General features: G+C 34.7%; 1 protein-coding gene across 2 annotated transcripts in view; it reads right to left on the reverse strand.

The window, feature by feature from the left end:
- Positions 1-14,865, reverse strand: part of LOC127984231 (androgen-induced gene 1 protein-like) — a 34,338-nt gene extending 19,473 nt beyond the window's left edge. For both annotated transcript variants that reach the window (XM_052586786.1, XM_052586787.1), the window contains exons 1-3: positions 14,574-14,865; positions 11,196-11,351; positions 2,922-3,023 (exon numbers count right to left, since the gene is read on the reverse strand). In XM_052586786.1, the coding sequence (XP_052442746.1) occupies positions 2,922-3,023; positions 11,196-11,351; positions 14,574-14,714 (399 nt within the window). In that variant the 5' untranslated portion in view covers positions 14,715-14,865. The remainder of the gene's footprint in view (positions 1-2,921; positions 3,024-11,195; positions 11,352-14,573) is intronic.
- Positions 14,866-15,600: the final 735 nt, after the last annotated feature.

Genomic DNA, 15,600 nt, shown 5'->3' on the forward strand with positions numbered 1-15,600 from the left:
TTATGAGTCCTGACAGGCTTTGCCAAATATACTGCTGACAGCTTCAGAACAGGGAAAATGTCCTTTCCCTTTCTCATTTTATTATAATTTTTTTTTAATCTTATTTCTGTTTTTGTTTTTCATGTTGCTTCCTGTCTGCACCAACAGAGACAAAGTTTTCAAATTCTAGTAATGTGATTAATATTTGCAAATATTTGCATGTGTCTACATGTATCTAGAGAGTCCCTGAACGTTTCAAAGGACTTTTGTAGCCATGAGCTGCATGCACCAGCAGAAATATAAATATGTCTAGTGTGTTCAAATGAATCGACTTAAAAGGAGCAGTTGTACAGTCAGAGCTATTATAGTTTATTGTGGCCTAATTTTTAGGGAAGCTTTGAAAAACAGCTTTGCTCTCTCTTTCAGTGCATCAAGGTGTAAAGGATTCATAAATGCCCTGCTGTGGGTGTTTCACTGGCAGGCACATGAGATTTGACACTCATAATTAAGAATTTAGAATTAAGAACTTGATCATTAGGCTACAGTAAAACATAATCATATAATTGTAGTCTATTTAGTTAATAGATAGTTAAATATAAAATTTAAATATAATAACTATTTTATTATAACATTTTTAATAATAATAATAATAATAATAATTATTATTATTATTATTCCAAAGCTGTTTTGAAGTCTAAATGGTCTTTATTTATTAAACATATTTTTCATATAAATTTTTTAAATTATAATGTTATTGTAATTTGTTAATTTATAAATTACTTACACTTACTTTTGAAACTACTTAAAATACTATAGTTTCAAGTATTATTATTATTATTATTATTATTATTAATGGTAGTTAATTTTTTACTTTGTCGTCTAAATAGTCTTAATTTTAAATAAATTGTTTCAGTTATGTTTAATACTATAATTTTAAAAATGTATGTTGATAAATTCATTTTATAGTTTAAAAATGTTTTCTCACTTTATACTAAGTTGCTTTGCAGTATAAATGGTCTCCAGTTTTAAATATATTTTTCATGTCTATTTTTTTATATTATAATTTTATTATGATTTTAGTTAATAAACGAATTCAAGAAAATCTCAAGAAAATTATGATTATTATTATTATTAATGCAAAGTTGCTTTGTAGTCTAAATGGTCTTTATTTCTTAAACATATTTTTTATATTTATTTTTTAATATTATACTTTTATTGTTATGACTTATTTTAGTTATTTAATTAATTGCATAATTTTAAAGAAAATGTATTATTATTATTATTACTATTACTATTACTATTATTATTATTATTATTATTATTATTATTATTAATAATTATTATTATTATTTATGAAAAGTTGCTTTGCAGTCTAAATTATCTTCATTTTTCTAAAATATATATTTGTCATATTTATTTATTTTAATTTGAATATCTGTAGACATATCTGTCACATTTATAATCTCTGGTATAAATGCTCAGACATCAGCTCAGACTCGACTTTGTGCCTAAAAGTAACAAGGCTTATTCACAGTTTTTTTTGTCAGAACATCCAGTGAACAGAAGACAGTTGCCATAGCAGCATGGGTAAACAAACAAATGTGGTACCATGGAATGCTTCAAAATATTTACAATGGAGTAACCCTTTTCAGTCACAGGCGGGATAGTCTGGAACTTTCTGCATAGCACAAATTGTTTTCAGATGGAAGGTAGTTCTCTCCCGTGGGTCAGTCCTCAGCAGCACAACTGTATTTAGATCACAAGACCTCCGGTTTCTTCACTGGCTGGAGAAAACCATTGTCCAAAGCAGGAACAATGCTTTCTTCATTGAAAGCATTGAATTAAGGATGATAAACTAAATTTGGATTTTTAACAGTGTTTGGGGTTGAACATTTTGTTGATCTTGCCATCCTTGCAATGCATGATCACAGTTTTTATCATTTGCATTGTTTTTTTCCCTGTGAACCAAATAGACTCTCGACTCATTTTGGGGCCACCTCAACCAAAGTCGTTAAGGAAATATGAAGAAATTAAACGTACATTTTTAACACATGCCTAATAACCAAACCTAAAAATCACGTACAGTCTAATGTGTATTAATGATGAATGTTGAAAGGTTTAAAACCCTGTGGAAAATCCAATTGCATGTGATTTCATAATGCCCATTAAAGATAGAGACAATTTCTGATTAGGCTCAAAGGTTATATTCCTGCTGATTAATAACCGAGACTCGTTTCCCTAGCAACCGCTACGTGTGTTGTCATTGGCCCCGGGCTATACCCAAGTCAACCGAATACATCCTGTGATTAGCGACGACTGAGACATCCAACCACATTTCCAGTAATAGCCTCATTCTGAGTTATATTTCCTATCAATCTATCAGAAGCCTTTAGGTCCCAAAACCTCTTTCGTCAAGGCCACTTGAGCAGATTAAAGAATGATTCAATATGGAAACATTTAGGTTATTAAAAATATCTTGTAGAGTCGTTTCACTTCTGAAGATACATTAATGCTGTATTCGTGACGATATGTGGATGTACACATTCTTGCTGTCTGTTGCCTACAGTCACTTCTGCGATTTTGCTACTGCAATAACACACTGGCTTAAAATGCTATCACACTTAACATCACATTTACCTGTCAAAAAAACAAGACCTGCAACTTGGACCCCACCTTGAAGGTTTTGTTCCAACTGATTGAAATGAACGTTTGCACAACGACTAGCATTTCACATCTAACGTCAATGTGGCTCAAGAAAAAAGAACAAAATGTGCTTTTTCTTTTGATTCTGTTTGAGAGTGATCTATCTATCTATCTATCTATCTATAGACTTATAATATCATTGTTCATTTATAAAGACATTTGTAATGTCAGTGATTTGAATCTGGCAAGCATATTTCACAGTCTAGTCTAGAAAGAAAAGAAAGCAATTTTCCACTTACCATGCCATGGTTTAGCCACTGAGGTATAAAGTTGTCCAGGAGTCTTGGATATACCAAATCTCTGTCATACACGTAAAGCGTCCAGAACATAGTCACCACAAACTGCAACCCAAAAACAAAGAAAATACTGATAATGAATCATGATCACAAAAAAACAAAAACAGAGAAAAAACACATTCTGTCACCATATTGAATGTTGTATAATATATATAATATGTCTTTTAACTTTTTTTAAGTAATTCCTAAATATGAATGAAATGTGTAGAGTATGTGTGGTATGTGATTTTATTTACATTGCACACCTGTGACTGAACAGTTTTCTAATTTCAGTGGGTTTTTTGTGTTTGTCTAATGCTGCAAAAACAAGGGGCATTATTGCAGGCTTGCAAGGTTTCCACAACAAAACTTGCCCATTTGCTACTCAAAAATAGTCCCAAAATAGCTCAAAACTAGTCCAATCATGTTTTGAGGGAGGTCCCCCCAATTAAAACTCATGTTCTGGGCTTTAAAATACATGTGTTTTGGTGGGGTTCCCCTGGTAAAATTCGCATTTCAGGGACAAAATATTATGTTTTTGGGGTCTCTTCAACATGCGGACATGAAAAACAACCCATGGCAATAATGTTAAATATTAAATATATACACATTAAATTACTACACGCACAAATTAATCGAGACCTTGAACAGTGTTCCTGCCTCTGATCTGTCCTTCACGCGCTCCACCGTTTACCGCCTGAGACTGTCACAGGATTGCGCTAGCTCTCCGTTCGTCTCTGACGCAGCTGACGTGAGATCTATAGGACTCGTGGCCAGTAGCCTAATAATAAAGTGAAGTAGTTTTACTTTTCTGTAGTTTCTCAATGGCTCTCTGTAATCTTACCGACGGCGTTACCTGAGCAGTCGAAAGCTGTATTTATTGCATGGATGGAGCTGAAATGTGTCTAAATCATAAGTACAGGAAGAAGGAAACTTTTAGTGTGAATGACGTGACATTCAGCCAAGTATGGTGACCCATACTCAGAATTTGTGCTCTGCATTTAACCCATCCAAAGTGCACACACACCAGGGGCGTAGCCATGTTTTCAGAAGTGAGGGGGAAAGCAATTATATATATATATATATATATATATATATATATATATATATATATATATATATATATATATATATATATATATATAAAACATTTCTGTAATCTATATAGCCTAACAATCAACAGTTTTGAACTGTAAGATTTTTTTTTGTTTTTAAAGAAGTCTCTTCTGCTCACCAAGCCTGCATTTATTTGATCCAAAGTACAGCAAAAACAGTAATATTGTGAAATATTTTTATATTTAAAATGCTGATTTGCTGATTATCAATATTTAAAACATCATTTTTTTTAAACAGTTTTTTTTCAGTATTCTTTGATAAATATAAGGACCTAAAGATGAGCATTTATGTGAAATAATATACACTACATAATAGTATTATGTATACTCTAGGCTTTTGAATGATGTAGTGTATTATGTATTATGATAATACATAATACACTACATCATTTAAAAGCCTAGAGTCAATATATAATTTTTGTTTTTTGAAAAAAAAAAAAATAATAGAAATTAACACTTATATTTAGCAAGGACTCTTTTGTGGGTTCGAGTCTGAGGCCAGCAACACCACTGCTCCCCGGACACTGCAGCATAAATGATGACCACTGCTCTGTGTGTGTGCACTTTGGATGGGTTAAATGCAGAGAACGAATTCTGAGTATGGGTCACCATACTTGGCTGTATGTTACTTCACTTCACTTTGAATTGATCAAAAGTGACGATAAAGTAATAATTTTTCTAAAGATTTCTATTTCAAATTAAATGCAGTTCTTCTGAACTTTCTATCGATCAAAGAAACCTGACAAAAAATCTAATCCGCTGGTTTCAACATTATCATAATGTGTGTTTTTTTTTTTTTTTTGAGAAGCAAATCAGAATATCAGAATTATTTCTGAAGGATCGTGTAACTGGAGTAATGATACTAAAAATTCAGCTTTGAAATCTCAATAAATTACATTTTGAAATATATCCAGATAACAGTTAATTTAAATAGGTTAGTAAAAATATTCCACATTATTTTTTTTATCACATAATAAGGCAGAATAGGTTCTATTCTGTAATAAATGCTATGTCAATTGGCACTGCTGGAGATTACTTGAAAAACCATATATTGTTGCAATCGTATGTTTAATGTCTTCGTGTTTGCAGAAGTTTCTGGGCATTTTTTCTGTGTAAAAACTGTTTTCATACAGCCATAGCTGGACGCTTTTGCCCATATTAGGAACTTCCTGAAATGACTTTCTGCGCGAGAGCGCCCTCCAGCTTCGAGTATGAATGAAACACACACTACAGGAGTGTTTGCGCTCTGTCATGTCCATCTACGCCCCTGACACACACACAGCAGTGAACACACATACAGAGCAGTGGGCAGCCATTTATGGTGCGGCGCCCGGGGAGCAGTTGGGGGTTCAGTGCCTTGCTCAAGGGCACCTAAGTCACGGTATTGCCAGACCGAGACTCGAACCCACAACCTTAGGGTAAGGACTCAAACTCTCTAACCACTAGGCCACGACACGATAATCTTGTAAATGACCACAGCATTAACAACGACCCTGAAATAAGAGCACAAGGTTTATCTGATAATCAGATGCATGAAAGTAGCATTTGTAGCTTTAGCAGACATACATCAGGTGAGTTTTCTCTCAGATTCATTCGCTGATGGAGAGGAAAAGTTAGCTAGTCTACTATAGCATTTTATTCTGTGAAAATGAGATGAAGATGTTTTCACACTGAAAGAGAAGTGATCTCGCTCTCATAAACGTGCCAGGCTTTATCTGCAGCTAAACTGAATAAAAGCAGAATGAACTGATAAAATGTAAAAAATAATAATAATAATAATTTAAAAAATAAAATGTATGAATGACGCAGAGCTAATTGACATATCATTTATTACAGTACGGAAACTATAAAGTATATTTTCTACCTTATTCTGTGCAGAAAATGTAAATAATTGCTAATTAAATGTAGCCTAGTATATAAAACAATCATAAAATTGCCATTAGGAAAAAATTATTGATTAGCTTACAAATGATTGATTATTGTCCAGCAGTGTATTTTTTTCTTAAAGCTAATTAAAAGTAATAAAAAAAGAAGAGAATTCCTTAAAAAATAAAATAAAAAAAATAATATTTATGATAATATATAGGCTACATACATAAAATTATTGTATTTGACATTTCTGTCACTCCTGAAATGATGGCTACGGCCCTGGTGTGACAAAATGTTTACCTTATACATAATACTCTTAAAGCCCTTTTTTAAAATCTTGGCTTACATACATTTTTACCTATGTCATGTTGCATCATTAAACTAGCATTCAGCAATGGACAAATTATGTTTATTTTATTACCATAAATGCTACTGTAATTTGGCCCCTGACTAAGCATTTAAATAATTTAGGGGAAGCATTTAAATAATTCTGTGAATGCACTTTAAGAATGCAGAATCGAATCGTTGTAATCGAATCGAATTTAATTGTGAATTGAATCGAATTGAATCGTTTCTAAATTTGCAAAAATCTTCTTGAATCGAATTGAATACCTGTTAATTCTTGAATCGAATCGCTGCCTTCCCAAAGACTCACAGCCCTGTGGACGGAGATTGTTTTGACACTAAACTTAACCATAGTGTGGGATAAACAGTACAGCAAAATTTCTACACTATTGAAGCAGTTCTACTGTCACAGGACCAATACTAACCATTCTGATCCTAAACATGCTTTCTGTGATTATCTTCAGCTTTATAGCCAAGAACCAACAATACTAAAGCTTTTTTCCATGATTATATGATTCAGCACAAAACAAGCATTCGAAAAGTAAATACTTCTTGTATGTTATCAGGTGCTAGCCATCTTAATTATGGACTTTTCTGAAATTAAATAAATGAGGAAACTGCAACTACATTTCATCTTCAGAGACTTATAACTTTTTAAGACCTCTCACTCCCTGCCATGACTTAAAATTGAGCCCATTCCTCACCCCCAGATTCCCAGCAGGTCTTCTGGCAGACTGCCTCATGCCGGCACATCTCATTATGCCGAAAAGTCTCACTTGTCTAATATCCTCTTTGATTCGCAATCTCTACGCATAACCACGACAAGCTCTAAAACCAGCCATGAGCACAACTAACCAACACACAGAGCTTATATTTTCATATCAGCGTACCATAATTAATCCCTAAGAGCTGACTTCTTTTTTTCTTGCTTTTATCCAAAACTTACTTGGAGCTACAGATGTCTTCTGTGAAAAAGGACAGTGTTAAGATGATGAGGACATCACACACGCTGTTAAACACAGGCACGTTGGTGTGTAGCATGCAGGCCTCGTGAAAGAGCATTTGAAGTCCAAGGCTCTCCGACGAGGAACTTCATTTCCCCTGCTGTAATCCTGAACTGCTCAAACGTATTTGCATTAATGGGCCTCATTTATGGGCGTGACAGATTTGTTTGGTTTGGGTGTCTCCGATTATTTTGCAGGATTCTTGTTTCCAGTAAGAGCTTGGATGATGGTCGCCGTACCCAAATAAACGGGTGGCAAAATGAGGATAGACCTTGTGAAAGGGAACTGTTGTGCTTTTGAAGCATATTTCAAGTAAACGTCGAGCTTCGTCTTGAAAGCGCAAGTTAAATAAGTTCATTGCTGGACAGGTGGTTTATTTGGATTTGCCCGTTCTCTTTGGGCACTGCGGATAAACCACATAACAAGCTCAAAACCTTCTCTATTATCCAGCCAAGCTAGCTGGAGGCCCCGTCCCTAGGCCTGACATACTGTTTCCAGCTTATTTTAACATAATAGCGGATGTGGCCATTTGTAAATTGAATGTGCAAGCCTTCCAGTGTCATCAACTTCCATTTATTTTAGCTGTACATAAATAGTCTATCATGCAGTTTGATAGTGCAGTCTGGTGTTTGTTATCATTTTAATGTATTATCGTAATCATAAACACACTGGTTTGTAATGCAAATAGTCTTAGTTCTAGTTATTTTCCTATAGCAAGTCACATTTACTGAAAACAGCTTACTTCTTCTGTGTCGCAAAATAACGTGGATAAGGTCGTTCACCAAGAAATAAATATATACTATAAATTTACTCACCCTCAGACTATTCAGTATGCAGATGAGTTTGTTTATTCATCTGAACAAATTTGGAGAAGTTAAGTATTGCATCACTTGCTCACCAATGGAACCTGAATGGGTGCCATCAGAATGAGAGTTTAAACAGCTGATAAAATTATCACAATAATCCACAAGTAATCAATACAACTCTACTCCATCAGTTAACGTCTTGGGAAGTGGAAAAACAAATTCATCAAGATTAGTTTTTTTTCTTTCAACTAACTTAGTCCTCTTTTATGGGATGATAATCCCATACTCTCTTCATGATATTGCTTACATAAAAAGTGGTCTTGGCAAAAATGCACACAGATCAGGCACCATTTACAAGTGAAAACAGTCCAAACAGTCCTAAACAAATATGTTAATGCATTTTGAACAACAGGGGATAGACTTCTTCATTGGAGGAAGCAGTGTTATGGATTATGGCCAGAAGCAACAGTTTAAAGTTAATTAATGATGGCTTTAATGATCAATTTGTTCATAATAAACATGCAACGTTTTACACACCAAGATGTTAATTGATGGACTGGAGTCATGTGGATTACTTGTGGATCATTGTTATATTTTTATCAGCTGTTTGGACTCTCAGTCTGACGGCACCCATTCACTGCAGAGGATCCGTTGGTAAGCAAGTGATGTAATGCTAAATTTCTCCAAATCTGTTCCTTCATCTACAGTGCACCTTAGATGGCATGGAGTTATACTAATTTTCAGCAAAGTTTAATTTTTTTGTGAACTATTCCTTTAAGCAGATGGCACAAAATGTGATCCCACTGTGTATCATTGAGTCTACAATGCAGAAGAGTGAATATCGGCGAGACACATTAATAGGTGCCAGGAAATGACCTGGGCTAAGGCTAACAAAGTAGGCATATCACTCAAACACACCAGAGCCTGTTTCCCAATATTAACGTCAGCACTAATAATGCTCATTGTGATGGCTGTAAGCTGAGCCTCATGCCCAGCTCTTAGACAAAGGGGCCAGGGCCAAGTCAAGTGTCTATTCTGTGTTTGTATCATGGCTGTCTGGCTGCTAAGTTTTTTACAAGCTCACAAGGAAGCCTCCTCTGTCTGCCATCTCGTTAGGTCCCACTGAGAATCTGCAACCTACAAATACCCCACAGAATGATGCAATGTCAAAGCTGTAAGTATCTTTATGTAAATGCAGCCTTTGCAAATATCTTATATTCTAAACTTTTGACCTGTAGTGTATTTGCACATTAAATAATTATTTGTGCATTTTTACACTCTGCTTTATTTATTATTTAGCCATATTAGCCATTTATTATTAGTAATTCCTTGCAATGTCTAAGTGGAATGCCTGTCGCTTTCATTAAAATTAAATGAGGAGAGTCAATTTTCTTTCCACTTAAGGTTTAAGTCACTTTGACACCGTCATTTGACATCTTAAACTCCTTACTAACATTGTGCCATGCAATATTAAAAGCTATTTAGCCAGCCAGAGACAAAGAAAGACATTTGTGATCAAAATTTAAATACTTTCCATGCAATTATCTGATGGTCATCACGGGCACACACACACACACACTCGCAAAAAACAGAAACAACATAGTGTTTCCTACTTCACAGGACAGGATTTTATTGCATAGATGATTTTGTGGCAGTGCCAGATAGATGACTGGGCATTTGCAAAACAAAAAGGCTCTACATTTAAGACAATGCGTATTGGTGTCTGTAGTCCCCTTATGCAAAGCAGCACGTGTGGATGGTGCCAAATATAGCGGTATATGCTAAGATAATACAAATGCTGTCTGACCAGACCTGCAGGCTCATACCTTTTGTACCTATTTTTCACCTATTGTACCTTTTTAAAGAATCAGATGATTCAAGGTTTTGATAGTTTAAATACAGATCTAAAGGCAACTAGCGTCTATTCTGCCCTAGAAAGACAAGACACAGTGACCTTTTAAACTGGATTGCACAATATAGATATATTCATCAAAAGTGACCGTAAATACATTTATAATGTTACAAAAAATATTTCTATTTCAAACCTAATGATGTTCTTTGGAACGTTCTACTCCTGAAATAAAACATATCATAGTTTCCATAAAAATATGAAGCAGCCCAACTGTTAATGACACTGATAATAATAATAATAAGTGTTTCTTGAAGGGTAGGCTAAATCAGCATATTAGAGTGATTGAAGGATCATGACATTTTGCTTAAAATATATTCAAATAGAAATCACTTACATTGCAATAATTTCCCAGTATTAGTGTATTTTGATCAAATAAATTAAACTTTGTGAGTTTTCAAAAACTTTTAAAGTATGATGTATACTACTGAAAGTTGTCTACAAATGAATGAGACTGCAAAGTTCCAAAAAAATCTACCATTGGTCAGGCATATGCGGCAAGCTGTCTTTTACCTTTGGCACCCTCTACTAATATGCTCTAAACACAACCCTCCTTTCTTAGATCCACTGAATGATTACTTGAAACAAGGTTTGAATAGTTGCCTCTGTTTTTCTGTGGTTTCAGACATCTTAATGTCAATGGCATGTGGGAGGGGACGGCAGCTTCAGACAAAGTATTGCATTCATGTTCCGTTACTGTACTGTTTTTTTTTTCTTTCCCACACATTAACAATGGAATTTAATGGCTCAGAGTTTATGGTAGGTTCACACACTTTAAACTAACCGCACTGTAAGTCACCGCCAGCAGCCAATGACTTTTGCTGATTTTCCATTTTAAAAAAAAGAAAGAAAGAAATGCAACGTTTGCATACTTATATACATTTTGAAACTTTTCTAAACTTTAGTTTGAATGCTAGATTTCTTTGCACAGTAATAATTTGGATAACTTCATTATTTCACTTTAAAATTGACCATATTGGTGTTATTATTCAATCTCAATCCAATTTTCAAAGTTGATTTTAAGCATTGATTTTATCTGAACGTAAACATATTCTCATTGAGCCAGCAGCACTGCTCACAGTCTCCAGATGTAGATCAAAATAACAAAAACAAAGAGTATCACTATTTTTATAGATCTCAGACAGTGTACATATGCAAAACAAGAAATCTGATTGGTGGTTTATACATACCGCACCAACGGGAAAGGCCAGAACAGCCATCATCCAGTCTCGTAAGCTAATCAGCTTCCTCAACTGTCTCTCTTGCTCCATACTGGCACTGCCTTTTGTCAAAAGGCTTGAGAGGTCAGTCAGGACACACACTCCAAAGAACACCGCCTGAATGACCTGCCGTGAGGAATCGTAACACACTGGTTAGGAAAAGGTAATGTAGTATACCTAGAAGAAATGGGACACGTCCCATCAGATTTGTAAATACAACTTCTAAGAACAATGATGCACCATTTTGACTTTTACATTGTGACAAAGACATTGTAAAAATAAATAAAAAGTTATTTTAAATTGTAACAATATCTCACTATAACTTTTAACATCTTAAGATTTTTAAGAAATTTCGAAATGTCAGAAATTCGTATATATATTTGATAAACGGGGGTTGTGTGGATTACTTGTGGATTATTATAATGTTTGTAATCAGCTGTTAGGACTTTCATTCTGATGGCACCCATTCACTGCAGAGAATCCACTAGCGATCAAGTCATGAAATGCAAAATTTTTTGGGTTAAATATTCATTTAACCCCTAATTGAAAAGAGCAGGCAAAATTGACTGAGTTGTAGCTTGGTCCATTTTTGCTATAAATAAATAAATAATATCAAATTTCAATGTGTGTGTGTGTGTGTGTGTGTGTTTGGAAGGCCTCTCATTGACATGTAAATCAAAGCTCTCTTATAAAAGGAACACAAGAGGAAGTTGAAGGGAAACTTGATGAAAGCCATGCATTCATCTTTGGTTGTCTCAAAATAGAATATGAGTATTTCTAAGCGCCATCATTTTCCAAGAGCAAACAAACTCACATCACAGGAAACAGAACAATATACAGATACAGTTGACAAGCTTTCAGATGTTACAATGCATGACAGGCCGCAAGAAAACTGCCACTGGAATAATTTAATACACAACCTTTCCCACATAACCTATTTCTCATGTTAAGCTAATATGTCTTCTTTTTTTTCCCATTTTCCATTAGTGAACATTCGTGATGAGAGTGTTATGAGATTTCTTTGACATTAATTTAAGATGGAAAGACATTATGGAATTATGAGGGTTTCTTTATTATATCTCCTCCACAGAAATCCAACATGCAAAAAAGTCTCCCATTAATGCACTCTTTAATATTTCATTCCTCATTATCTTTCTGCTCCTAAATTTGTTTCCTGGTGTCTTAAGACATGAGAAGCCCCGCTAAGGCTTCATATAAATGTTCGATTTATCCAAAACCAATCTTTTATTGGAAAAGTCTTAAATCCCTATCACCAGCCACCTAAAATTGGATCTATTTTTCTTACTCTACCCTCACTACTGCTTTTAATCTTTGCTTTAGCTGAGCCTAAAATTTATGTTCTTCCTTTTCTCATATCATTTGAGAGTTAAAAACAGCCACGGTGCAAGTACATGAAGCCAATAGAGGCATAAAATCATTTATTAGTTATACAAAATCTTATTTTGTGCTTATAAACAACCACTAGGATTTCTGGACTGAGACTCAAGTCTCCATGAAATCTAGTGAATTGCTTGTCTGAAGCTGGGAATAATAATAATAATTGGGCTAGGAAAACTTCGGTTTTTATCAAACAGTAGACCACTACAGTATACTGCAAAAAAACATACTTTTTCCAACCCTGTTTGTCTTAAAATCAATAATTAAAGTTACAAAGTGTTTGCAACATACTGTAGCAACTGCTCTCCCAGAAATATAGGCTGCCTTTCATTACAGTAATGCCACACTCTGAAAAATGGTGCATCTGTGCTAATTAAACTCCGCTGATTAATCCACGGGTATCTCATTGTCAGATCACTGAAAGCTTTCGGCCACACTTGACCAGGCACTTTATGTATGACACTGAGAGATCAGTTCTATGCCAGGCTCCTCAAGTTCCTATTGTGAGAATGGAAAGTCAAATCTAAACTATTCTGTATTTAATAATTAAAGAAGCCTGATGAAAACACAAATGGCTACAATCACAGTCACTAGAATGGTAGTTACTTAGAAGTGTTAATAAATGGAACAATGCTAGAGTGGAGTACATCAGTTGTGGATAGTGAGTGCAAGTATTTGATCCAGACGTACTTGCATTTCTTGTGCCAAGATGAGATAATCTGCCTCTCAGAACATGACATGTGTTTATCGTCTGTTCTAATATTAGTTTCACACAGCCTCATCATCCAGGTTCATTACGGCAATGCTGTGAGTGGTGTCAGAGGTCCTTAAATGCTGTCAGAATTAATCATTATACTATTACACAAAGCAGTGTGAACAATAAATCACTTCCCTATCTCTTTATGGTTGTAGGTGAAATTAAGTCAAGTTTTTCTGTGCTTATAGACAATCAAAGAGTTTATGAATTAACCTATAACTATCATCACTATGTTTTTAGGTGACCAAAACTATTAAAATAACTATTCTTGTAAATTTATTTTGTGTGCAATGAATGAAGGTTTAGGGTACGACTATTTTGGCTATTTTTTCAAAGTTCTTTGATGCATAGTTTTATCTGAAACAGTTATTTTTATTTTAATGTAATGCATCAGTACAAATAAATGAAAAAATCTTACAAAGCTCACAGTTTTGCACAATAGTTTGACTAATACGGTGACTAGAGTGCGCTACAATTTAAAAAAAGAACTAAGGATTTTGTGGGGAAAAAAGTGTTATGAAACAGCATAAGGTTTGAAAAGCTTCATCCACAATACTCCAAACACATCTGCACAGAAGATAACTGTGCATGAGATTACTCCCAAACAAGAAAGAAGAAAAAAAGGCGCAAACAGTGCACTGGAACAGATGTGTAAATGTGAAGTGTAAGAAAACAACTTTTATTGCTATTAAAAAATCACAGTTCGAAAAAGGGGGAGAAAATGGGCTGTTTATGTGGAAAACATGAGTCATTGGCTCACAGACTGTCATAACAGTCAATGCGTATGTGCGTGTGTGCAGTTGCTGGCACCTAATGTGACCTGCATTTTCTCGAACAGACTGGTCTCTTATGGTGCCAGAATCAAAGAAAAGGATGATTCAGTTTATATATAAAAACTGTAAATGCACTCTTTATTTGTCCTCCTATGAACTGCACAAGCCTTCAGAAGAAGATTCATTATACATGAGGATGTGAGATATGAAAAGCATGACATCATCATTAGAGATTTAAAAAGTCATTACGTCATGTGATTAAAGATTAATGATCGCTAAATATGACGTAAGGCTATTTGTGTTGGCGTTTGGACTCTGAATCTGCATATTTCAGCATAACAGGGGCCTGTCTAATGCATTATGGACATGTCATATAAATATACATCAGGCAATGCATGGGAACGACGCACATGCACTTACCAAATCTATGAACGTAAGAAACTTCCAGCTACCGCCGTATGTTTGATGCGCGGGCATGTCTATGGCTTTGTAATTGCAGAGGATGGAAAAATAAGAGAGGAGTATCGCTACTCTGAGGATCTGTGATGGGATGAGCGCCATTTTCCTTCCCCCGTCGTATTTCCGTCTCAGGAAATATCCTGTTGACAGAGGGATGCGGTTGTGCGGTGGGGAGGAGGAGACGATGGTGGAAGCGGCGGATGTGCGAGAGAACTTGTTGCTATAGTAACAAGCATCGCTGCCTGTGCGGAGCAGCTCCTGTGGTGCTGGTCTCGTGTCCGCGCATGCACATTGTATTAGACGCTGATCAGCACCAGTACTGAGCTTTGGGGTTTCGTTTTGTTTGTTCTTTTCGCTTGTCTCTCACTAGGGTAATCTTTTTCTGGATTTGTTTACTGTCCTAATATAGCGCAAAATGTTTAGCTGGAACATTTAGTCTCTATTGTAGATCATGTTGTCACACTTTGTAGTCTGTTTGCTGTTTATTAGAGAAGGCAGTTTGTTCATAAACCAAGAAAAAAAAAAAAAGTTACACAAATGATTGCAATTTCCATCGTCTTTGGCTGTGGAAAAAAGATGCAGTTAATTTACCAGCCAACAAAAATGTTCTAAGACCATTTTGCTAACATTCCAATGTCCATTTTTTTTTTTTTTTGTGTGAACATTTAAACACTGTTCTTTTTATTTATCAATTTTATTTATTATGTATCTTTTTTATTTATCGAAAAAAGTATCACAGGTTCCAAAAAACATTCAACTGTTTCCAACATTGATTATAAATCAGCATATTAGAATGATTTCTGATGGATCATGTGCCACTAAAGACAACTTTGCTTCACAGGAATAATTGGAATTTTAAAGAACATTAAAATAAAATACTGTTATTTGTTAAAATAAAATACTGTAATTATAGTTATTTTTCTTTTGATCAAATAAATGCAGCCCTTGATGAGCATAAGAAACTTATTTTTTCTATATATATATATAT

This window comes from Carassius gibelio, chromosome B20, assembly GCF_023724105.1.
Source record: "Carassius gibelio isolate Cgi1373 ecotype wild population from Czech Republic chromosome B20, carGib1.2-hapl.c, whole genome shotgun sequence".
Lineage (NCBI taxonomy): Eukaryota > Metazoa > Chordata > Actinopteri > Cypriniformes > Cyprinidae > Carassius > Carassius gibelio.